Genomic DNA, 25,809 nt, shown 5'->3' on the forward strand with positions numbered 1-25,809 from the left:
CAGCTTGCCAGATGCCTCTGCATTTCATGAAAACCCACCAACCCCTGAGGAGCAGGTCCTTGGCTTCAATGAGTCCAAAGGAAAGAGGTTCTGATGATTGGTCAGCCAATTTCCACAGTTTCACAATGTAACTTGTTCAGGTGTCTCTGCCACGAGGATTGTGCATGCCTGCTTTTAAAATTTTCAATTCGTTTCCTGAATCATTCCTAACAGTTCCTGGGAGGGAGAGGAACCAACTTAAGAGACAAACAGGGCTTTGCATATTTTTGCCAGCTCATCCTCAGCTGGCTCAGCAAAAGTTTGAGTTTTACAAACAGGAAGGACTCACTCCATCTGTCCTTCAATTACTCCTTTCAAAACTGTTTGGTGGCCCTAAGAATCAGCAGGACATATTTCTCTTTCCTCGGAATGTTTCTCACACCTCACTGAAGCTCCTTTGAGGAGTGGATGGGGGGTGTATCAAAAAAGGGAAGATGTCCCATCCTCCACCGATCCCCTGGACCAGGGGTAGGCAACCTTGGCTCTTTTATGACTCGTGGATTTCAACTCCCAGAATTCCTGAGCCAGATATCTCAAGTGCATCTCTTGATGCAGAGATTTGCAAAAATATTTACTCGCTATGGGTAGTCCTCGACTTACAACAGTTCATTTAGTGAACTGTTACAACAGCATTGAAAAAAGTGACTAAGATTTTTTCTCACACTTACGACCGTTGCAGCCTCCCCATGGTCGTGTGATCAAAATTCAGACACTTGGCAACTGACTCATATTTATGACGGTTTCAGTGTCCTGGGGCCATGTGATCACTTTTTGTGACCTTCTGATAAGCAAAGTCAATGGGGAAGCCAGATTCATTTAACAACGTTTACTAACTTAACAACGGCAGTGATTACTTAACCGTGGAAAGAAAAGTCGTAAAATCGAACAAAATTCACCTAAACAAATGTTTCACTTAGCAACAGAAATGTTGGGCTCAATTGTGGTCGTAAGTTGAGGACTACCTGTATTATCAAGGTTGTCATTTATAACTTCCTCAAGTTCAGTGGTTCCCCAAGTCCGGTTCGGAAACCCACTCAAGGTTTCCAAGACTCTTTGGGGGACTCTGAGAAGTCAAATAAATAAATAAATATTTTTAAATTCCTTATCTTTAATTTTGAATACAGTATTGATAGAAATGACCCACAAAACCCAAGCTCTTTGGGGTCCTCAAGCATTTTTAAGAATGTAAAAAGGTGCCGAGACCAAAATGTTTGAGAAATCTAGCATCATCCTGAGAAAATAAATTACTGTACTAAGAAAAACATTGTGCCAACAATGGCAGGATGGTGCTTAAGATGCTGTGAATCAGGGGTCTTCAAACTTGGCCCTTTTATGACTTGTGGACTTCAGCTGGCTGAGGAATTCTGGGAGTTGAAGTCCACAAGTCATAAAAAGGTCATGTTTGAAGACCCCTGCTGTAAATTATTATTCCTGTGGAAATCTCTCCCATACAGGTTCAGTATGGTCACTATCCAACAAGCTTATAGGGCGTTCTATGAGAAGCCTGTATTTTAAGTATGACTTCTGCTTAAAGTAGAATATTGGCCACAATCATTTCTACACAGTTCTTTTCTGCTTAAATAGTACAGGGAGTCCTCTGCTCATGACCACAGTCGGGACCAGAATTTCCATGGCTAACAAGGCAGTTGTTGAGTCGTGCCCTATTTTAGAACATTTTTGGCACAGTTATTAAGTGAATCATTGCAGGTAAGTGAATCACGCGACTATTGAGTGAATCTGGTTTCCTCCACTGACTTTGCTTGTTGGAAGCTGGCAGGGGATGGTTGCCAATGGCAACCACGCAACAATCTTAAATACCTGCCAGCTGCCAAATTTTGATCCCATGATGGTGGAGATACTTCAGTGGTTGTAAGTGGGAGGAGTGTTAGTCACTTTTTTACGCTGGCTGAGGAATTCTGGGAGTTGAAGTTCACAGGTCATAAAAGGGCCAAGTTGGAAGATCCCTGTCTTAAGCAAAAGTGGTTGTTAAGTGACTTGCGCTTGATTTTACGATCTCTTTTTGCCAAGGACATTAAGCAAATCATTAGTTAAGTGAATTACGGTGTTATTGAGCAAATCCAGTTTCCTCCATTGGCTTTGCTTGTTGGAAGCTGGTTGGGGAAGTTGCAAATGGTGATCACATGACCCCAGGATGCTACAACCATTGTAAAAAGCAAATGCCAATTGCTAAGGACCTGAATTCTGATCATGTGACCATGAGGATGCTGTGATGATTTAAGTGTATCAGTTGTAGGTCACTTTTTTCAGTACTGTTGTAACTTTGAGCGATTGCTAAACAAATAATTGTAAATCAAGGACTACCTACATGTTTCTTGCTGGCTCAGCTTTCAAAAATCTTTGGGATTGTTATTGTTATCACCATTATCTTTCTCCTATTGCAAGCTGAGAGTGAGAAAGGATAACACCCCTGCAGTGTAGGCCACTGTTAACATTGGTTAGTAGCTACATCTGGCCATATACACTGCTTCTGCCAAATTTTCCTCATATTATAGCTCTTACTTCCTGGGTGGCTTTGGGCCACCTATGTTGTCCCTCAGCCTAATCTACCTTGTAGGGTTTTGTGGGAGAGAAATGAGATAAGGAAACACTATATATCTGCTTTGAACTCCTGAAAGAAATATGGGCTCTAAATCTTCAAATAAATAAGTTAACGGAGGGAGGGAGAGGCTGAAGAAGGCTGATTTAAACACAAGCATAATAATGACAGTAATTCTTCAAAACAAGAGTCATTGGTGATGATACAAACATCCTGGTAAGCCAAGGAATTAATGCCCAATGTGGAGTAAACAGCACAGGCAAGTCAAGGAACTAACGTGTATTGTAGAATAAACAACAAACAGGAGAGAGAGAGAGAGAGAGAGAGAGAGAGAGAGAGAGAGAGAGAGAGCGAGCATGTGCTGGATGTGGACAGTTGCCTTGTTGCTTTAAAATATAGGTAGTCCTTGACTTACGACTGTTCATATAATAATGGTTCAAGTTAAGATGGCTTTGGAAAAAGTGACTTACAACCTGAATTCATTCTTACGATTGTCGTCCTACCCCTGCTATCACATGATTGCAATTGGCTCACATTTATGACTGATTGAAGCATCCTATGGTCCAGTGACTGATTTGCAACCATTTTTTTCTAATTTCCAGCAAAAAACAGCCCATTGAGGGAGCTGGATTCAATTAACAAACTTGTGATTCACTTAATAACGATTGTAAAAATTGTCATAAATTCTGGTCTGACTCAATTTACAGCTGCAATGATTTATGATGGACATTCCAGTCCCAAATATAGTTGTAAACTGAGGACTACCTGTAGATTCTTAAAATGAGCGGGGGGTTGGTTTCAATAGCCCATCCAACTTTAGGATTTGTTAACTGAGGTCTGGATTGGGAAAACGGCAGGGGTGGAGTTGATCCTAAATGAGTAGAGATTAATAATCTCAGAGAAGTCAGGATTTATTCTTTTTTTTAACCTTACCTTCCTTCCAACACACAACCAAAGCAGGTTAAATAAAAGGTTAAAAGACACAATTTAAAACACAATTATAATTAAAAGTAATATCTATCAAATTATTTTAAACACCAATGAGCAGTGAAGGTGTCTGCATGAGTATGTTTATGCATATATATGTATCTCCTACCAGCAGAAAGTTAACCACAAGAGAATTGTGATTTTTATCTAGGCTGGTTAATGTGACCTAGCTAAGCAGGGAGTTCCAAAGGCACAAGTTTAGTAGGGATGATCCCCAATTACTCTTGTTGTGTCAGATCACTCCATCTATTCTACATACATTTAACTTTAATTATAACTGGCAGTGGTTTGTGTATTCCATTTTTACCTGACTTCATTGCTTACATTTCAGCTGTGTACAGTATAGATAAACCTGCCAACACAGCATAATCTTTCCGGTGAAAGAGCTCATAAAAACATGTGCCATAATCAATCTGCCGAAAGTCTTCAAGGACTCTAATCGTACTACTTAATGGGATGGATTTGAGTTGGGTTGATCAAGTGCACAATCCCAACCAGTTGTGATTTCCTTTAAAATTTGTGGTCAAAACACTCCAAAGCTTAGTCCTAGTTGAGAATTGAACGTTGTTGTTGTTGAGTTATATGTCCAACTTTTCACAACTCCATGGATTGCAGCACACCTGTCCTCCCCTGTCTCCCATAGCTTGCCTAAATTCATATTCATTGCTTCAATAACACTATCTAGGGAAGAACAGAGCTGGAAGGGACCTTGGAGGTCTTCTAGTTCAGCCCCCTGCTCAAGCAGGAGAATCTATACCATCTCAGACAAGTGACTGTTTTGTCTCTTCATAAAAACCTCCACTGATGGAGCACCCATGATTTCTGAAGGCAAGCTGTTCTACTGGTTGATTGTCCTCACTATCAGGAAGTTTCTCCTTAATTCCAGGCTCCTTCTCTCTTTGATCACTTTCCAACCATTGTTTCTTGTCCTGCCCTCTGGTGCTTTGGTGAACACCCCCTCTTCTTTGTAGCAGCCCCTCAAATACTGGAATACTGCGATCATATCTCCCCTGTTTCTTCTTTTATTTAGAGTAGCCAAACCCAGGTCCCGCAGCTGTTCTTCGTATGTTTTAATCTCCAGGCCTTTGATTATCTTAGTTGCTCTTCTCTGAATTTTTTCCAAACTCTCAGCATCTTTTTTGTGATATGGTGACCAAAATTGGCTGCAGTATTCCAGATGTGGCCTTACTAGGGTTTTATAAAGCGGTACTAATACTTTGGGTGATCTTGATTCTCTGCCTCTGTTTATACAACTCAGGATTGTATTAGCTTTTTTGGCTGCTGCTGCACACTGATGGCTCATAATCAAGTGATCATCCTCTAGGACTCCAAGGTCCCTCTCACTGTTTTTAAGCCAGATCTTGCCCAATCTGTACTTGTACATTTGATTTTTCCTACCTAAATGTAAAATTTTGCTTTTCTCCACACTGAAACTCATTTTGTTGGATAGGACCCATTGTTCACGTTTGTCAAAATCTTTTTGGATCCCGAGTTTGTCTTCTGGGGTGTTGGCTACTCCTGTCAATTTGGTGTCATCTGAAAATTTGATGAATTCCCCTTCTATTCCCTCATCTAAGTCATTTATGAAGATATTGAAGAGTACTGGGCCTAAGATGGAACTTTGCAGTATCTCGCTGCTTATTTCACTCCGTGTGGATGGGCTGCCATTGAGTACTACTCGTTGAGTACGGTTTGCCAGCTAGACTTAAACATTAGGCACATGAGGTTGGTCCTGATAAAGAGTTTCCTCTCTGCGGAGAGTTTTGTTCCTTTTTCTTAAGTCTATGCTCCTTTCATCAAAACCGTCATGATAACAAAGTCAGCTGCGGAGAATGGATGGAGAGAGAAAGACAGACTCAGCGCCTAGAAGTTATACTACGCTTGCCCTTTGCACAAACTTTGATCTTAATTACCCCCTTTCCCGCCCTACTTTAACACGTCCGCGTGCGCAGTATCACGGTGAAGGAAGGAAGGAGAGCTGGGGAATTTATTTTATGGCCCTGTGTCTTTAAATTCTCCTCCTCCTTCTCCTCTCCCGCGCGTGTGCAATCTCTGCCCTTCGGCTCTCGCTCTCTCTTCGCACATGCGCAATACTATCCACAAGCCGCGTGCCTAATACGTCATCTTCCAGAGCCGAGCCAGGGTTTTCTTTACGTCTGCACAGCGGTCCCGTCGGGGAGCGTCATGGACGACGAAGAAGAGACTTATCGATTATGGAAAATCCGGAAAACAATTATGCAGGTCAGGAGAAGGAGGAGGAAGATTGGGCCCTGGGAATGGGGTAGGGCGGTTGTGTGGGTGCACACAGGTGACAGGGTTTCCCATTCTGAGTTCAACGTTACGGAGGGAGAAATGCCCGATCCCTTTATTTTATATTTTTCTTAATTGTCTTCGGTTTTCCCAAATCATATACAAAAATATTTAAATATTTGTTTTATTTGGATTGTTTTAAAATAGGTAATTGTAAGTGTTCCGGCTTATTTGCAATTAATATATATTGTGCTATCATCCAAGCTACAAAATTACTGTATTAGTTAAAAAAAGAAAAGATAGTAACTTTGCAATTAAATTGCAAGTTTGGGATGGGGCAAGTCAAAATCTGTCTTAACGTAGCAGTAACATCTACTATTAGATCTCAGAAAACTAGAATCAGATCAAAAGCTATTAAATAATCCTAGAGTTGTAGGATAGATTAGGAAAATGAAAAACCGTCTAAATGAAGACAAACCGTTTCCATATTGTTGCCAAGAAAACTACATTAATGTATCCATATATAGTATTTACCAGGACTCATGACTTAAGGGAAACTATTACCTTCTTTGAATGAGAGTGGGCAAAAAAGGGGGAGGAAACAGAAGAACTAGTGAGGGGGATTTCAGAGTTGATATATTTAGATTGCTGGCAAAATTAGTCTACTTTTGGAGGTTGCTTTATAATCAAAAGTTGCCTTAGAACTTCTTTGTATAGATTCTTAAATGAATGTTCACTATTTTGCCACTATATTTACTTGCAGCCTTTAGTATAGTGTTATATTAATATTTAAACTGACTTTTTTTGGTCCTTAAATCAGCTGTGTCATGATCGAGGCTACTTGGTAACACAGGATGAATTGGATCAGACTCTGGAAGAGTTCAAAGCCCAGTTTGGTGATAAGCCAAGTGAAGGGCGTCCTCGGCGTACTGATCTCACAGTGTTGGTGGCCCACAATGATGATCCTACTGATCAGATGTTTGTCTTTTTCCCAGGTGATTATACTAAAATAGATTTGGTTATTGCTTCCAGAAACCTGTTTGATTGCATCATCATTCCCTCTGTCTTTTCTTGAATTAATTCAATGATACTTTTATTTAGTTTTTGTTTGTTTCTTCTTTCATAGCTTGCAGTTTGAGTTTCTAAAAGCCAGTCTTTTCTTTGAAGATCTAGAATGACCTGTTTTGACTAGGTCTCCCAAGAAAGCAGAACTCTTGAAACAGGCCTTGTTTCAAAAGGAAGCTTTATTGAGAGTTAGTGATAGCAGTAGAGCAAAGCAAGGTCTGAAGAAATTGCGCCCGAAAGGTTACATCATAATACCCATTCAGAACTCCTCCCCTCAATATCCAACCGTCCGGGTGGAATCCAATCAATCCACAGATGCAAGGCTATTTTGAGTCCCTGATGATTTAGTGCCTTCTTAAGGTCTCTCTTGCTTTTGTTTCCCAATGGTCCCAAGCTCCGTTGTCTGAAGATAAGGCAGATGACTTCAGGCCACATTTCTTTCTCACGAAAGGAGGACATTCCAGAAAGGACAGAGTATAGCAAAGCAAAATATATTCCCCAGGCAAGCAGCCCCCCTCCCACCAGAATGGCAGACCCCAGAAAGCTACAAAGGCAAATAGAAAAAATGCAGGCAAATATATTGGGATACATAAGGGGGGGTGTCTGACACCATCCCTCTTCATCAGTTCTTTCTGCCAGCTGACTTTTACCATCTGTGTATCTTAAGAAAATATATGTGGCTTCTATTGTTGCATTTTGAGTTATAGTATGCCACTTAGTTGAATGGAGTAAATTTGGCATCTGTTGTTTGCCTGTTTTTAAATACACAGTAGATGCACCAGCGAAACTGGCATATTAACTTTTTTATTTACTGTAATGTCTATTAGCAAGGCAGAAATGAAAACAGTTTGATCAATACTCTTATAGCAACAAACTACACATTGTAGTATGTAATAAAATTCTTCTGATGATAACAACTGTTTCATGATGGAGTGCATTTACTCCTGAAGGTGGTGGCATCTCTTAAAAAAAAAAAAAAATTAAAGGCCAGTTAATGACTAAGCAAAAGTTTTATACCCTTAAGAGAGATTAGATACCATTTAATTTCCTTTTCTAAAAATCTTAACGTAGTGGATAAAATGTTCACATATTCATAAGAATAATATATGAGGTTTGATATTCATAACTTTTATCTTCCACAGTTGTACTCATTTCTCAACTAAAACTGCTTTTGAAGTACATAAAAATACATGGTATTTCATTGGACAATTTAACAAATACTTAATCCTCTTTCTATTGTTTTTGATTATATGGTAAGACAGTGAAACAGCTATCGTATTATTGGAAATTTTATTTTGCTAAGATTCCAGCCTCTGAAATTAGGTTTGTTTGAAACAATGGGAGTTGCAAACTTCCTGCTTTACTATTAAACCTTTCATTTAATATTAAATGAGAGCTTGAATTCTAATCCTGAAGCAGATGTCAGGCCCAATGAACAAAGTATTTTATTTCGTGGAGATTCTCCACTTACAAACAAACAAAAATCTCTTTTCAGAGGAACCAAAAGTTGGGATTAAGACTATCAAGATGTACTGCCAGCGAATGCAAGAGGAAAATATTACCCGGGCCCTAATTGTGGTGCAACAAGGCATGACTCCATCTGCCAAACAGGTACCTGAGTCTAAATGGATAGAAGGGATGTTGCTATAATCTCATTGCTGGCTAAGGGATTTTGACCTTTAGCTTTCAGGGAACGGTGATCTCTTAGCGAGGGAGGGCTATATCCCAAGGCGTGGACTTTAATAGAGAATGTCATTGAAATTAGAAAGTTCTCAGAGTCTGTTTCCCGGCCATCTTAATATTTGTGCACATTTCTCACTTTAGTGGATGCCACCATATCACCGAATAGCCCATCTGAAATAGCATAGGATCGTTCTAGTGGACAATCACTTAAATGTGAGCCAACAGTGTTCAGCAGCAACCGAAAAAGCCAATACAACCCTAGGCTGCATTAACAGAGGGATAGAATCAAGATCATGTAAAGTATTAATACTGCTTTATAAATTAGATCACACTTGGAATACTGCATCCAGTTTTTGATCACAATATAAAAAAGATGTTGAGGCTCTGGAAAGAGTGCAGAGAAGAGCAACAGAGATGATTAGGGTACTTGAGGCTAAAATGGTTGCAGGAACTGGGCATTTTTAGTCTAGTGAAAAGAAGGACCAGGGGAGACATGATAGCAGTGCTCCAATATCTCAGGGGCTGCCACAAAGAAGAGGGAGTCAGGCTATTCTCCAAAGCACCTGAAGGAAGGACAAGAAGCAATGGATGGAAACTAATCAAGGAGAGAAGCAACCTAGAATTAAAGAGAAAGTTTGAGTTTGAGCTTTAAGGTACCAGTAAGAGGGTTTGCAATCTTTGTCTCTCTTTCTCTCCCCTTTTCCCATCAAGTCTCTTCCTAAATACTGAAGTCCCTTTCTTAATTTACAGCCCTAACTGCTGCCTTTCTCTCCCTCTCTCTCTTAGTCTCTAGTAGACATGGCTCCCAAGTACATCCTTGAACAATTCCTTCAACAGGAACTGCTAATCAACATCACTGAGCATGAGGTGAGGAAGGAGGGGTTTTTGTGTGTGTTGGGGACATCGGTTGGGCCTGTGAGGAGTGCATTGAAAGGAACAATATGAGCTCTATACTCATTCAATTGACAAAAGCTGTTTCTGTGGTTGTTTGCCTGGAAGAGTTTTCATGTGCATAGTAGAAATCTAGCTATTTCCACATTGTGTTTTTATTCTTTTCTTTCTTTTTACCACTACAGCTGGTTCCAGAACATGTTGTAATGACCAAAGAAGAGGTGACAGAATTACTGGCCAGATAGTATCTTTTGTCCTTTGTACTTACTGTTTTGAGTATCTTCCTCAGTTTTCTACTTATTCTGAATTAGGTTGCTATTTTTCTTTCAGATATCAGACGGGCTGAATTTTCTAGCATTATCCTGTGTTAAGAGGAAACTATGTCCAAGCAAATAAGTATAGGATTTTAATATGAATATAGAGTTAAAAAGATAGTCTGGTCTTCTTGATTTGGGTTTGGGTACAGCCTATCAAACTAGAAGTATAACAGATTTGGAAGTAAACTCAATGTATGAGTAAGCATGCATTCCGTTGTCTGAAAACAGCTCCATTGACACGCATTAGTTTTCATGGTTCAGATTGTAAACCTGGTTTTACAAAATGCATTCCACACAATATATCAAGTGCAAATTAATCACATTGCTTAAAGTGAAACTTTGATTCACTCATGACACTAAAACAGGCCCTGGATTTCTATGTTCCCCCAAACCATAAATTAACAACTTTATTTAGTTTAACTAGCAGGTTGTGTGAAACAAAACAAAATATACTGTGATCCTGGCAAAGAAAGGAAAAAAAAGGTCCTGTTTTTACGTGGTTTGAAATTTTTCCTTTAACTGTTGTTGTCAGTAAACTAAGGGAGAATCAGCTTCCAAGAATACAAGCTGGAGATCCTGTGGCTCGCTATTTTGGAATTAAAAGAGGCCAGGTAAGGAGCAGAGAAAGGGAGGCTGAGGATGTGTCACTTCCTAATGACTTTGATAAATACAGTATATGGAGGTTATAAGTGGTAATAAATTCTGATATCTAAATAGAAGCTCAGGAAGAGTGCAGAGAAGCGCAACAAAGAGGATCAGGGGATTGGAGGCTAAAACATATAAAGAACAGTTGCTGGAATTGGGTATGTCTAGTTTAACGAAGAGAAGGACGATGGGGGACATGATAGCAGTGTTCCAATATCTCAGAGGCTGCCCCAAAGAAGAGGGAGTCAAGCTATTTTCCAAGGCGCCTGAAGGCAGGACAAGAAGCAACAGATGGAAACTAACCAAGGAGAGAAGCAACCTAGAACTAAGGAGAAATTTCCTGACAGTTAGAACAATTAATCAATGGAACAACCTGCCTCCAGAAGCGGTGAATGCTCCAACACTGGAAGTTTTTAAGAAGAGACTGGACAGCCATTTGTCCGAAATGGTATAGGGTTTCCTGCCTGAGCAGGGGGTTGGACTAGATGAACTCCAAGGTCCCTTCCAACTTTTATTATTGTTGTTGTTTTTGTTGTTGTTGTTAGCCCTATGATGGGAGAGAGAGAAAAAGAGAAGGATGTTTTTGGTTTTTGTATTTCTCAGAGGCATCTACTTGGATTAAATGGACTTTTAATACAGTTCACTTGGGCTTTTGTTAGATCAGGTTTTTTTTTCTTTCTTCTCTAAATCCATAGGTGGCAAACATTGCTTACACACTCCTTCCTATTTTCCCCACAACAACAATCCTGTGAGATAGGTGGTGTGGAGAGTGACTGGCCCAAAGTTGCTAAATCCAGGATACTTGGAGGGATCAGATTGGGTGAAGGGTGAACCTGTTTGATCTGTATAACAGATTGCATGATGAAATCCTGTCCATCAGCCATCTCACAGGGATTCATTGTATAACCAGTCTGAAAAATAATCTGAATATTTTTTCTGTTGTTTGTGTGGTTCCTTCAGGTGGTGAAGATCATTCGGCCCAGTGAAACAGCTGGGCGTTACATCACTTACAGGCTGGTGCAGTAGCCAAGAAGTGTCATGTAAGGCACTTTAAAATGCTTCATTATCTTAAAGGTTGTTAAAATAGACAATTCTCCCTTCCTTTTTTATGCTTCCTTCTGCTTTGTCTGCTTTGTGTTGACCAAAGGATACAAAGATTATAACAGGAGCAGGATTTGGGAGTTGAGATTTTATGTATCTTTGTTATTTATTCTGATTGGCAGTGCTGATAAAGCAGTCCATAGTTTTCTTTTTCTCTATGGAGCAGGGCCTAGGTGGGGGGAGGGGGAGACATTTGCAAGTCAGGAGATCATCTGTTGTGGGACTGAAATTCCCATCAAATCCTCATCAACATGGCCAATAATTAAAAGGTTGAGAAAAATCTAGAGGAGTCTAGATTCTTCTCAACCATAAGATGCTATCCTTGTCCTGTGATGGAGAGATGCAAAACTCAGTATGGTATGGATAAAATGAAGAAAAAAAAACAGTTTTCCCCTTCCCCAACACTAGAGCCAGAAGAAAGAATCTGAATGAATCAGGATAGATAAAAGGATTTTTGTTTTACACATCATTCAACTTTGAAATTCCTTACCATGAGATATGAAGCTGGTTACTAGCTTGGCTGGCTTCAATAAAGGGTGGGACCAATTCATAGTGGTCCTGGGGATCAGTAACTACTGATGGCAGTGGGACTGCTCTAAAGGCCATCTCCTGGGAGGTTTTTTTGTGCTGCATCATTCAGCCACCATATTAGATGTGCCAGAATCTGATCCAGCAAGACACTACTTATATTCTAAATGTTCTCATTGGGTTGTCTTTGTCTTCACTTGGATTAAAAATTTACCCTAAAAAAGGAAAATCACTTGCAGAATCCACAGCCAAATACAGGTAGTCCTTGAATTAATGATCACAATGAAGCCCAAAATTTCTGTGGCTAAGCAAGACAGTTGTTTACTGAGTTTTGCCACAGTTATTAAGTGAACCATTGCAGCTGTTAAGTGAATCACAAGATCATTAAGTGGATCTGGTTTCCCTGACTGACTTTGTCTGAAGCTGGTTGGGAAGGTTACAAATAGTGATCACATGATCCTGAAACAGAGCAACTGTCATAAATACATGCCATTTGTCAGGTACCCAAATTTTGGTCACATGGCCATGGGGATGCTGCAACAATTATAAGTGTGAAATCCAGTCATAAGTCCTTTTTTTCCACTGCTGTTACTTCGAAGCTGGTTAGAAGTCAAGGACTATCTGTACTCTAATCATCCTGCCAATGGATGTGAAAAGAACTGTAGCTAGTTTTGGAGACCCATGGAATGGGATGAAGTCAATATACAGGATTGGCAGAGGAATTATATAGTTGTCATGGTTCCGACAGACAGACGAATAAAGCAGAACTCAGAGGCTTGCAAATTCCTCAAAGAACATGTTTATTAGTTACAAAGTATTGGCACGGTCAAAAGTGAAACCAAGTCTGGATACACACGTAACAATTCCCCAGTACAAAGTTAAAAGTCCCACCCATAAAACTATGCAAGTAACTATGTTCCCCAGTGTGATTATTTGACGGGCTTTTCACATTACACCCAACCTGCAGTCTCAGGAGCAGCTGATGACCTTGGTTCCCACAGGACAAAAGATTATTTTGACTAATGAAGCACCTGGGCAACCTCCCTCCGTTCTTTGTGGCAGCCTAAAATGAGAAGAAAAATGGCTGTAGCCATGCTCATTTGTAAAATTGACAATAGTATTTATTGTTTGCTGACAAATAATATTTTTATCCAAAGCCAGACTAGAAATGCAACAGGTTGTTTGTTATGTATGCTTGTGTGAATCAACAGTTCTCCAGATGTGTTGGGACTATAACTCCCTCATCCACTAGCCACTCCAGCCATGAATGATGGAAATATCAGTCCAATTTATTCAGAGGACATCAGTTTGAGGAATGCTGGTGTAGAAAGGACAAGCATATCTGGGATATCTTAATTGATATTGTAGTTAATTAGCTAATTGCGACAAGTACTCAGAATTCAAATTAGGCACTAATGCTGCTTCTCTTATCCTACAGCATGGCTGAAGCTCTTCTTACCTTACCCTGGAGACTGTCGATCTGCTTGCTTAACAGTCTTGAGCATAAGGAAATACAAACTGAAGAGATGTGTCTACTTGAGATTTTGAACTTTGAGCTTTTGGTCCTTTCCATCATATTGGACGTGAAGAGGAAAGGAGTCATCAGCAGCATAGTAAATGCTGCATTGGTTTTCCAAACTGGACTTCATCTTGCTTGTTTATACCACATTTTTGGAATTTGGGTTAGTTTGGGGTAAATATTTAAGGCAGCAACCGTTTATTTTCCAAATCTGGATGAAGGATACTTCAGAAAGCTTCAAATGGGAGGGCTTCCTTGTTCCTTCTATAGATATCAAGCTGGGAGGGATAGGAAAACCTTTTTCAGTTTGAGGGACAGAGGGGCTCCATTGGATGTGGCTTTTGGTGGCCTTTTCTGGGTGGAAGAGTGCAGGTTCTAAGGATTAAAATGGGGGAAATAGGCTGTTAATCTCCTGGGAATGCAAATAAGGATGCTGGAATCATCTCTAATTATGGACTGGTCACTTTTGTCTTGAAAAATGGACTCGTAGGAACCCTGGAAAGATGTCTTGTTGCCTTTCCTGTTCTGTTAACTATTGCCGAGTTATTGCTAAAGCTCAGAGTTTGCTCATTGGCCCAAAATTTTTTATTTCAATAAAACAATATATTTTATTCTTTTTTTTTATTGTTGCCTTAAGATAAATTGGGAATCTCTGACCATTCATATTTGCTGAGGGAAATTTCCCCTCAATCTATCCAGTATGGTCCTTCTACCTGTGGCTGTGGTATTGGAGTTTCAGCAACAGCAAGTGTTACAACATTAATTTGAGAGGGTTGCAGCTGGCCTGTCTGTGAGAATTGATCCTCTCTAGGACTTCTTTTCTCTGGAAAAAAGCAGGGAGGGGAGGGCTATGGAACCCTGAATGACCTCTCTGTACAGTAAATCAGGTGGTTTTGAAGAAGGATATCCATTGCTTTCTGAAAAGTACTTAGAAAGGTGCTCTCAACTTGAATAAAATACGTAAAATTCTTCAGTGCAGTTTTGTGGGTGGTAGCAGATGCTGCTATGGAGCTAGGCAGCCACAACAGTAAAAGGTCTGAAGCAGCAGTGCTTTAATTGAAAAATGAGGCAGTTCACTGAACACCTTGTGTGTGGAAGTTGGTTGCACAACAGCTGAATTGTTAGACATATGCATATTTCTGTGATAAGGTAATCATTACTAGAAAAGGGATTAAGTATAAATTACTGAAAAAAGTCATCATTTAGTGACTGCCTCATTTAGCAACAGTGAACAACTGATGGAAAAAATAATTCAGCAACCTGTCATTGCTTTGGACTGCAAGGCGTTCAAACCCGTCAGTCCTAGAAGAGATCAACCCTGACTGCTCTTTAGAAGGCCAGATCCTGAAGTTGAAACTCAAATACTTTGGCCACCTAATGAGAAGGAAGGACTCACTGGAGAAGGGCCTAATGCGGGGAAAGATTGAGGGCAATAGAAGAAGGGGACGACAGAGAATGAGATGGCTGGATGGAGTCACTGAAGCAGTAGGTGTGAGCTTAAATGGACTCCAGAAGATGGTAGAGGACAGGAAGACCTGGAGGAATCTTGTCCATGGGGTCGCAATGGGTTGGACACGACTTCGCAATTAACAACAACAACAACAAAGCTGAACAGAGTTCATAAGCTGTTCACTGCTGTGGCATCCTTTAGCTACTGCTTTACTTAATGACCAAGTAACCAGTTCCCATTGTGAATGGCAATTGAGGATATCTGTATTGTTAAAACCCAGAGTGCAGCTATTTTCAGAATGAGTGAGCAGGTACAGTAAATCTGTCTGAAGAGCTTCTCAAATGTTGAGCATCTGTTCTCAGGCGGCGAGAGCCAAGGGGAGCTTCTCTGAAGCAGTGTTTCTCAACCTTGACAATTTTAAGGCATGTGGACTTCAACTCCCAGAATTCCACAGCCAGCAATGCTGGCTGTGGAATTCTGGGAGTTGAAGTCCACATGCCTTAAAATTGTCAAGGTTGAGAAACACTGCTCTGAAGCAATCTCCAATTCATTTTCCGATCTACTGTTCTGATTCAGAGGACATGCTAAGTCGGCATGGTTAGACATAGGGTGATGAGTGAACCTAGACCATAGGTTTAACTGTAGTTACAGAATTCCTTAACCGGATTGTACCTGTGGTTTATAGTAGGCTTAGTTACCACGGTGCTAGTTTGCATATCATCTGAAGATGGATTAAAGGGATGGATGGTTTTTAATCTGGGCTAAAGCTCTGAATGTGGAGGGGGAGGGAAAGTGTGGCCTTGAAACAGGGTTGTGGCAATCATGGCCGCTCCATTTCTCTTCTTCTGAAACTACAGAAAGAAAGCAGTTGGGTGAGGCTCTTTGTCCGCTGACTCTATTCCTGATCAGGCCATTGGATTTTTAATTCTTTTTAATGCAAAGTATTGAAAACAAGGGAAGTCAAATGTGACTGGCTGTGGTTTTCTTGTATTTGTTAGTCTGGTCTTTTAATCACTGTTAAGTGGTAGCTTTGACTATCATTTAAATATGTTGTGGAGTGATCCTGGATAATTGTCAAACTACAATATTGTTTGAGTCTGATGTTATATTGTGCGAATTCAGCCAGCTGTCAACCATGATTCAGAGAGCATGATTCAATATAATGTTATGAGCCCAGTCTCTGTTTAGAAATGGAGCAGTCTAAAGGATTAAAACAGCACTTAAAAGCAGTCTAAAGGATTAAAACATGGCACTTTAAGATGTGTGGAATTCAATTCCCAGAATTCTGGGAATTGAATTCCACACATCTTAAAAGTTGCCTAATTTGAAAAATTATAGATTATAAGGAAAGATCCCACGTAATACCTTATTTATGGACATATGGAGAAAGGTTGCAGAAATTTGGCTTGTCCAGTCTAGTGAAAAGGAGAACTAGGGGTGACATGATAGCAGTCTTCCAATATATGAGAGGCTGTCACATAGAAGAGGGGGTCAAGCTATTCTCCAAAGCACCTGAAGGCAAAACAAGAAACAATGGATGGAAACTAATGATGGAGAGAAGCAACCCAGAACTGAGAAAGTTCCTGACAGAAGAATTAATCAGTGGAATGATTTGTGAGTGCTCCGCTCCACCACTGGAGGCTCTTAGGAAAGACACTAGGCAACCATAGGGTATGGAAAAATGGTGGCGAACCTATGGCACGGGTGCCAAAGGCGGCACTTAGAGCCCTCTCTGTGGGCATGCACGTCATCACCCCAGTCCCAGGCCTTCAGCTTGGTTTTATAAATCCTTTTTGCTTTAGGCCTCCGCTGCCCATGTGCAAAAAACAAAAAAAAAAAGGTTCAGTCAATTTCAACTTCTCACGGGAAAAAAAAAGATCTTGCAAAGTTGGAATTGATTGATTGAACTTTTTACTCCCACCCAGTCTGCCGTTTTCACAGCCACGCCCATCCAATGGGCCACACCCACCCAATGGGCCACACCCACCCAGCACCCGACGATGCATAAGTGGGTTTTGGGTTGCAGTTTGGGCACTCGGTCTCTAAAAGATTCGCCATCACTGATATAGAGTCTCCTGCTTGAGCAGGGGGTTGGACTAGAAGACCTCCAAGGTCTCTTCCAACTCTATCATTCTGAGGATAATTTTAATACAAAGAGTTACCCAGGAGACACTAAACACAGTTATTGGGTGCAGATACCACTTTTCCAAACATAGTTGCCTTTATTTTTTGATACAGGTTTTATTAAAAACAAAGGTGTATAAAGCAGTTTAAAAGGAAACAAGCATAACATTAAAATAGGCTTATTCATACATACCTATATATAAATACAAGCAGTGGTTGAAGATTTGCACTTCAACTTTATTCACTCACTTTCCTCATCCACACCTCAAGAAAATACCCAAAAGTCTTCCTTGGCTGTGTGCTACTGTTCCAGCCTTCTCCAGAAGGGAAGACTTCTTGCTCTGGTTTCCTTCTTCACAGATAAATATGATGTACCTTTGCTTTAGATCAGGGTTTCCCAGCCTTAGCCATTTTAAGACCTGTGGACTTCAACTCCCAGAATTCCCCAGCCAGCATTGACAAGAAACCAGAATCACTCCACAACATTATTGGCTGGGGAATTCTGGGAGTTGAAGTCCACAGGTCTTAAAATGGCCAAGATTGGGAAACACTGTTTTAGATGGATGCTATAATTCAGTTATGTACAACAGACTTTTTAGAGGTGATTTAGCAGTTCCACTAGGCCTTTATTGTGAAATGCCTTCAAATTTGTTCACAGTGATTGCAAAAGCTGTTTAGGTGGCTTAAGCATATTTACCTCACAAATTCCTTGCATTTCTGCTATAGATCTCAAGTGGCTTCTCAGAATCTGAACACTGGTGCAATAAACTGGTGGATTTCTGCAGCAGATCCCATTGGTAGACCAACTGGGACCAGCAACTCTTGTCTCTAAATACCTGGTCACTAAGTGAAACATATGTGATCATAATGGACTGATTTCCACTATGATTGTTAAGCCATTCACTGCAGTTGTTAAACAAAATCTCAAGTGACTGTGACTTCTGATTTTATTGCCTTCTTCTGCTTTGACTCTGCTTGTCGCAAGGCAGTTGCGAAGCACACAAATATTGACTGCAGGACTGTGGGATATTGTGATAGTCAAAAGTACACTTCCTCCCCCCCCCCCCCCCCGGTTGCAAAGTGCCTGAATGACATGAGTGTGGGGATGTTGCTCAGGTTGTAATGTGGGGACTGGTCATAAAGTTACTTTTTCAGTGACATTGTAACTTTGGTCGCTAAATGAGGTGGTCAGTAAGCAAGGTTTAATATACAGCCCATTCAGCTGGCTTTACTGGCACTTTTCATAAAGCTGTGCAATAAGCATGTGTCCCTTCCCCCCCCATTCCCTGATAGGATCACTGCACATCAGCAACCCAAAGCTGGCCCTGAGACCTCAGTAGGATTTGCACAAGTGAATTTCAGCCTTCAAGTAATCCATCATCCAGCCAAGCTCACAATCAAGCATTTTTGTCTGTACCCTGATTTTAAAAAAATAGCATCCTGAAGTGGTTTTACTTAGAAAGAAATATAATCTGCTAATGTTTAAACAAACATATCTGAAGATCTAGGATCACAATGGGTGTATCGTTTCCTGAAAGGGATGGAACCTCAAGGATGGGAGGGAGTGCAAAGTGACTCTGTCTGTGGCTCTTCTTTTAAAAGGGTGTTCCTCAATCTGCTGTTCCCCCCCCCTTGTTTGGTTAGGACTACGCAAGAAGAAAGATGGGAACTGAGATCCAAAATTTCAGAAGATCATTAGATTAGAGAAAAGTGTCTTAAGAAAGTTTGGATGTTGCAGAGTTTTGCCAATGTCTCTGGGCCTTAATCTCTCTCCTCACATAGTCTCCTCCCTGCCTTTTCCCACGGAGTCCCTAGATGTCATTTTGGTATTACAAAGAATTGAAAGCAGTTATAAATAAGGAGTCTGGAAAACCAGAAGGCCTCCAAAGGATGACTTTGAGAGGGCAATTGAAGATCATCTATCTCTTCACTGTCAGTCTCTATGCTTAAAGAACTCACTGCCTCCCTCAACTGATATAGTTTTCACTTTTATGCCAGGAAGGAAACTGAAAACACATTCTTAGTTGATCAGCAAATGTGAGAAAAGTGAGTTGTTAGACTGGTTGGTGTTGAGGTCCACCAGAAGACTTTCAACCTTCCTGTTGCTGTTCTCATCATCGTCTCCGCTCCTGAAGACAGCATCTCCTTCTGCTTCCCAGCAACCTTCTGCTAGGCCTAGGCGATGTAGGGGTGAAGCATCCTCAGGGTCTGATTGTTCAACGCTGGGCCTCTCCCTCAGGACCGCTGCCTCATTGGCGTCCTCACAAGATGGGCTCTCCTCCTCACCACTGGTCTCACTGCCTCCTGCTCCCGAGTTGGCCTGTGGGATTCCTTCAATGGCTGCATCTGTGCCATCTTCTGGATCAGAATCCGAATCAATAAAGGGAGTGTCCGGTTCTAGGAAGAAAAGAAAAATGAATCCATTTGAGCCAAGAGTGGGATGTTCAAGGGTTCCTTGTAACGCAAATAGGGCACGTTCTTGGTTTTTTGATGCCAAAATGCCACCAGCTGAAGGAGAGGAGGCCCTGATTGCCTCCAGCTTAGAAACGTTCTGATGTAGAAACATTCCAGCTTAGGATCCTTTTTTGAGGGAGGAAATGTTTGTGGTTTAATCCTTAGGTCTATATCCACCGTTTCCTAAGGGAAGAAAGACAGTCTGGCGAGATTCTTTGGTGATCAACAATAAAGAAACTTATTTGACCCATTCTTGGAACTGTTCTGGTTGCTTGAACCTGACATACACCCCTTTTTAGCCCTGCAATTTCTGTCTCTTTTCACTAGTGCCAAACAAGCCTTGAAAGAACATTGCCCTTGCAAGAATAACATGTCAAACATTAAAATGTGAGATTCCACCTCACCTCTGAAGGAATCTTCATCAAGAGCGGCTTCTGTCTGCTCAGAGGTTGCTTCAAGATACTGGGCTTCACTGTCGGGTTGCGTTCCTTCAACCTCCTGAATACGTGAGAGAGATTCACTTTGTAAGGTGGAAGGACGTTGATCAAAAAGTTACCACTGGCAACCACAGCGTCTCCAGGAGGTTCTACTCACCTGGTTCCTAACCAGCTCTTCATCTTCCCTGATCGTTTCTTCTGTGCTATCTGGAGATACGCCATTGGATTCAAAGATAGTAGCATAGAAATTTATGAGTGCCTCAACAATGCATGCCTGGTGGGGGTAATCCACCAAGGAAGAGAGGGAGATGGTAGCTTGGGTGGGTCGAGGACGCATTAATGTGGGGCCAAAGACAATTCCCAGGTTGCTAGAAGACATTTTATTGTCATCTTCAAGTTCTATAATCCTAGAACAGAATTGGACAAAGAGATACATGCAGGTTCTCTGTCTGATTTTAGTTATCAAAGCTTTATATTGTATAAACAGCTGCTATATGTATATATTATATGATGATATCTGTAAAAATACACGTTTTCTGAGGTTTTCGCAGGTGTCTGTATGTAGGTCTTTGGTAATTTGGGTTTTTTCCCGCGTAAAATTGGAAGTGTCTTGGCAACTTTTCGACGAAGTCCCATTCATCATCTTCAGGTTGGTGCTTTCAGCTTCGCGCTTCTAGGAGCAGTGTGTGACACTTCCAATTTTACATGGGAGAAAACCCGAATAACCAAAGACCTATATATATATATATATATATATATATTTGGTTGTTCGGGTTTTCTCCCGCGTAAAATTGGAAGTGTCTTGGTGACGTTTCGACGAAGTCCCATTCGTCATCTTCAGACTGAAGATGACGAATGGGACTTCGTCGAAACGTCGCCAAGACACTTCCAATTTTACGCGGGAGAAAACCCGAACAACCAAAGACCTACATATATATATATATATATATATATATATATATATATATATATATATATATATATATATATATATATTGTGTGTGTGTGTGTGTGTGTGTGTGTGTGTGTGTGTGTGTGTGTGTGTGTCACCACATTACAAAAAAGATGTTGAGACTTTGGAAAAAGTGGAGAGAAGAGTAACTAAGATGATTAAAGGCCTGGAGACTAAAACATATGAGGAACGGTTGCAGGAACTGGGTATGGCTAGTCTAGAGAAAAGAAGGAGGGGGGGGAACATGATAGCAGTTGTAAGTCACTTTTTCCAGTGCCTTTGTAACTTTGAATAGCCACTAAATGAAAGGTTGCAAATTGAGGACTACTTGTAGTCATTTTCCTGACCCAATTTTGCCAGGTAAAGCAACTGACCTTTTCAGGTGCTGCACGATACACTTCAAGGTGGCAAAGTTCTTGGCTGGAAGTTCTTTCAGCAGCTCTTTCAGCTTCGTTACCATAGCTTTCTCTGACTCACTGCTCGTGTCCACAGGCTCCCCGGTGCTTCTCCCTGCTCTACTGTCGGACCGACTCTGCAAGGTCTCCTTTGCCAGCCCCATAAGGCTGTTGTACATCCGGAAGGGCATGATTGGTTCTGGGAGCTGAAAAGAGTGAGGGTCACAGGAAAGTAGCATCTAGAAATCACATAGAATGCCAGCTTATTTACAAAACAATACCCAAGAACCTGGATGCTGGATCAAGCCACACATCACACTTCCCAGATGTGTTTAGGAAGCCCAACAGCTGAATTTGAAAGCAACAGTTTTTGATGCTGCTTTGAACTTGGGAGATCCACCAAATAGAACTCTTCTGCAAATTATTTCACTCTCTTTTAAAGGGTGCCATGGTGACATCTAATGGCAGTGAATTTCATAGGTTTACCCATACTGAGGTTTACCCACATACCCAACTGAGAGCCAGTTTGGTGTAGCGGTTAAGGTGCTGGCCTAGAACCAGGAGACAATGAATCTTAGTTCCACCCTTAGGCATGAAAGCCGGCTGAGTGACTTTGGGCCAGTCACTCTCTCTCAGCCCAATCAACCACACAGGGTTGTTGTTGTTGTGGGGAAAAATAGGAGGAGGAAGTAACCTTATGTATGTTCATTGCTTTCAGTTTTTTATAAAAATAATAAAGGTAGGATACAAATCTAATAAATCAGGGGTCTTCAAACTGGGCCCTTTTATGACTTGTGGACTTCAACTCCCAGAATTCCTCAGCCAGTGTGCCTGGCTGAGGAATTCTGGGAGTTGAAGTCCACAAGTCATAAAAGGGCCAAGTTTGAAGACCCCTGTAATAAATAAACAAAATGTATTTCAGAAGGAGTCGGGGAGCACCTTTTGCAACTAACGTATTTTATTAAAAGACATCAGCTCTTATGACCAGCAGCTCTATTCCGTATCTCAAATGTCCTGAGTGGCTAATCTGATGCAGAATTTATTAAATTTATATGCTCATGCATCACAGTTTGAGGCAGTCTGGCCAGCTTATTTAATTTACAACTTAACCTGAGTAAGGGGAAAAGTGGAGGAAAAATATATTTATACATTTGGAGGCTGTTAGCACATCGCTGTGAATCCATTTCACTGGATTAATCTTGGTTAACCAAAGGAAAGGCAGAAAAAAATTCCATCCATATTTTCCACACCATTAATGTAACAACATTTCTATGTTAACAGGGTACTCTCCTCCTCCTCCTCCTCCTCCTCTTCTGTCTTTTGGGCTAAAAAGCTCCTGATCTTTCAGTGGTAAGGCAGGTGCTCCACCTTTTGGCCCAAAGATTACAATCACTCTGGGCAGCCTCACCTGGCGAAGATAGAGCTTCAGCACGTTGCTGATGTCGTGTGGTAAGGCCTGAGACAGCTCAACCAGCTCTTTCCCGTTCTCAAAAGCCTGACAGAGCTTCTCCACGCGGGATTTCACTCCATTAACACGGTAGATGCCCTAAGGAAGACAGAAAGGAGTATTGACCGGACCAAGTGTTGCCATATTGACTTTTTTGACTTAGTCCCTCCCCCGGATGTGCTTGTTTCAGGGATGCCCATGAGGTAGATAGAAAAAGTGAGCACAGTAATTATAATGGTGTGATTGAAGCTCTGTCTGTTTTTTTATGTGCATCCCCACAGAGTTTTGCTCCCACCTCTCTGTCACCTTGAAAAAAATATGACAACCATGCCATGCTTTTACAGCAGAAGCGTGCAACCTTTTTACAGGGTTGCATGCCAAAACTGGACAGAAAGAGAGCAGAAAGTAACTTTGCTTCCCTTTAATTTAATGGGTCATAGAATTATTCCCCGTGTATTCCTCCTTTCTATCACATGACAGATCACAGTTAAACACAGCTTGTTTTTACTCTCTTTAGCACAGGGGTCTTCAAACTTGGCCCTTTTGTGACGTGGACTTCAACTCCCAGAATTCCTCAGCCAGTGTGCCTGGCTGAGGAATTCTGGGAGTTGAAATCCACAAGTCATAAAAGGGCCAAGTTTGAAGACCCCTGTTTTAGCACATCTATTGGAGGCCTTACACCTGGGTTTCCCGATCTTGGCCACTTTAAGAGATGTGGACTTCAACTCCCAGAAACTATGGCTGGCTGGGGAATTCTGGGAGTTGAAGTCCATGCCTCTTAATGTGGCCAAGGTTGGAAAACCCCAGCTTACAGCAAAAAAGAGCAGAGCAAAGCTCCACCAGATTCCTTTGCAGTGTTTTTTTGCTGTGAAATTTCGGCTTGTCCTTGACTTCCCCAGTCTTCAAAGATGAGGGCTCATCAACTTAACCACTGGGTTTGCTAGCTTGATGGCACCATTCCCAGGCTCCGAGGCAGAGGAATGTCTTCCCTGCTGTAAATAAACTTATTTCATTACAGGTGTTCCACCTCTTACTTTTGTTTTCATGGCCCGCCTTTCAATCTCGCTGATGCACTTCTTGACGATGAAGGGGACACCATCAGAGCCAGTGTGGGAAGCCTGCGCAAAGTCCCGCCCAAAGAGCTGCAGTTTGCCTTGAAGTTTCTTGTGTCCGCACTGGATGGCCAGGGTCTCCAGGCATTTCTTGTGACAGGCTAAGTAACACTGGGGAAGAGGGGGGAAGAGGCGGGGGAGGAGAGTGAAACAGCTGTACAGTTAGGGACTTTGTCCCAAAGGTGCTTTTTCCTCGCGAAACATCTTCAAAGAAAAACAAGAAAGTCCAGTTGCCTCCTGAAAAAACACCTTTGGGACGACCATGACTTGGATGACTGAAAATCTCCGTAGACCAGGGGTCTTCAAACTTGGCCCTTTTATGACTTGTGGACTTCTACTCCCAGAATTCCTCAGCCAGCGTGCCTGGCTGAGGAATTCTGGGAGTTGAAGTCCGCAAGTCATAAAAGGGCCAAGTTTGAAGACCTCTGCCGTAGACATTTAGTTAGAGATTTTGTGCAGTTCCAGAAAGAGCCACTGGATGGCAATAGGTCATCAACAAGCCCTTTTTTGTGGTTAGCGTTTCCCAAGGCAGGCTGGGGAATTGTGGAAGCTGAAGTCCATCCAGCTGAAAGTTGCAGAGATCAGGAAACACTGTCATTAATAAAAGCAGCCCTTGACTTTCAGCCCTTTGTTTAGTGACCGTTCAAAGTTACGATGGCACTGAAAAAAGTGATTTATTACACCTCTGACTCTTAATAATAATAATAATAGTAGTAAAGTTGGAAGGGACCTTGGAGGTCATCTAGTCCAACCCCCTGCTCGGGCAGGAAACCCTACACCATTTCGGACAAATGGCTGTCCAGTCTCTTCTTAAAAACTTCCAGTGTTGGAGCATTTACTGCTTCTGGAGGCAAGCTGTTCCACTGATTAATTGTTCTCACTGTCAGGAAGTTTCTCCTTAGTTCTAGGTTGCTTCTCTCCTTGATTAGTTTCCACCCGTTGCTTCTTGTCCTGCCTTCAGGTGCTTTGGAAAATAGCTTAATTCCCTCTTCTTTATGGCAGCCCCTGAGATATTGGAATACTGCTATCATGTCCCCCCTTGTCCTTCTCTTCGTTAAACTAGACATACCCAATTCTAGCAACCGTTCCTTATATGTTTTAGCCTCCAGTCCCCTAATCATCTTTGTTGCTCTTCTCTGTACTCTTTCTAGAGTCTCAACATCTTTTTTACATCGTGGTGACCAAAACTGGATGCAGTATTCCAAGTGTGGCCTTACCAAGGCATTGAAGAGTGGTATTAATACTTCACGTGATCTTGATTCTATCCCTCTGTTAATGCAGCCTAGCACTGTGTTGGCCTTTTTGGCAGCTGCAGCACACTGCTGGCTCATATTTAGTGATTGTCTACTAGGACTCCGAGGTCCCTCTCACAGTTACTACTATTGAGCATGGTGCCACCTATGCTGTACTTGTGCATTTGGTTTTTCTTGCCTAAATGTAGAACCTTGCTTTTTTCACCATTGAATTTCATTTTGTTAGTTAGTGCCCAGTGTTCAAGTCTGTCCAGATCCTTCTGTATCTGAAGCCTGTCTTCTGGAGTGTTGGCTATTCCTGCCAGCTTGGTGTCGTCTGCAAATTTGATGAGTTCCCCATCTATCCCCTCATCCAAATCGTTGATGAAGATGTTGAAGAGTACTGGGCCCAGAACAGAGTCCTGGGGCACCCCACTACACACTTCTCTCCATATAGATGCAGTTCCATTGAGGACCACTCGCTGAGTACGGCCGGTCAGCCAGCTACGGATCCATCTGGTGGTGGTTCTTGCAGCATCCCTGTGCCACATGATCAAAATTAGGAAACTTAGCAACTCACTGGTATTTATGACGATTTGCAACATCCTGGGGTCATATGAACAC

General features: G+C 41.5%; 2 protein-coding genes across 5 annotated transcripts in view; one reads left to right on the plus strand and one right to left on the minus strand.

Moving 5' to 3' along the window:
- Positions 1-5,667: 5,667 nt before the first annotated feature.
- On the plus strand, positions 5,668-14,199 carry POLR2E (RNA polymerase II, I and III subunit E). The gene is made up of 8 exons (XM_039334740.1): positions 5,668-5,824; positions 6,654-6,828; positions 8,394-8,509; positions 9,368-9,448; positions 9,658-9,716; positions 10,322-10,400; positions 11,395-11,474; positions 13,502-14,199. The coding sequence occupies exons 1-7, from the start codon at positions 5,768-5,770 to the stop codon at positions 11,458-11,460; spliced, it is 633 nt and encodes a 210-aa protein (XP_039190674.1). The 5' UTR covers positions 5,668-5,767; the 3' UTR covers positions 11,461-11,474; positions 13,502-14,199.
- Positions 14,200-17,234: 3,035 nt separating this feature from the next.
- ARHGAP45 (Rho GTPase activating protein 45) overlaps positions 17,235-25,809 on the minus strand; it is a 66,372-nt gene continuing 57,797 nt past the window's right edge. For all 4 annotated transcript variants that reach the window (XM_039334742.1, XM_039334744.1, XM_039334743.1 and 1 more), the window contains 6 exons: positions 23,876-24,064; positions 22,803-22,940; positions 21,374-21,600; positions 20,205-20,454; positions 20,015-20,108; positions 17,235-19,553 (listed from right to left, as the gene is read on the minus strand). In XM_039334742.1, coding sequence (XP_039190676.1) covers positions 19,177-19,553; positions 20,015-20,108; positions 20,205-20,454; positions 21,374-21,600; positions 22,803-22,940; positions 23,876-24,064 — 1,275 coding nt within the window. In that variant the 3' untranslated portion in view covers positions 17,235-19,176. The remainder of the gene's footprint in view (positions 19,554-20,014; positions 20,109-20,204; positions 20,455-21,373; positions 21,601-22,802; positions 22,941-23,875; positions 24,065-25,809) is intronic.

The sequence above is a fragment of the Crotalus tigris genome, unplaced genomic scaffold, assembly GCF_016545835.1.
Source record: "Crotalus tigris isolate CLP2741 ecotype Arizona unplaced genomic scaffold, ASM1654583v1 scf7180000017633.3093840, whole genome shotgun sequence".
In the NCBI taxonomy this organism is placed as follows: Eukaryota; Metazoa; Chordata; class Lepidosauria; order Squamata; family Viperidae; genus Crotalus; species Crotalus tigris.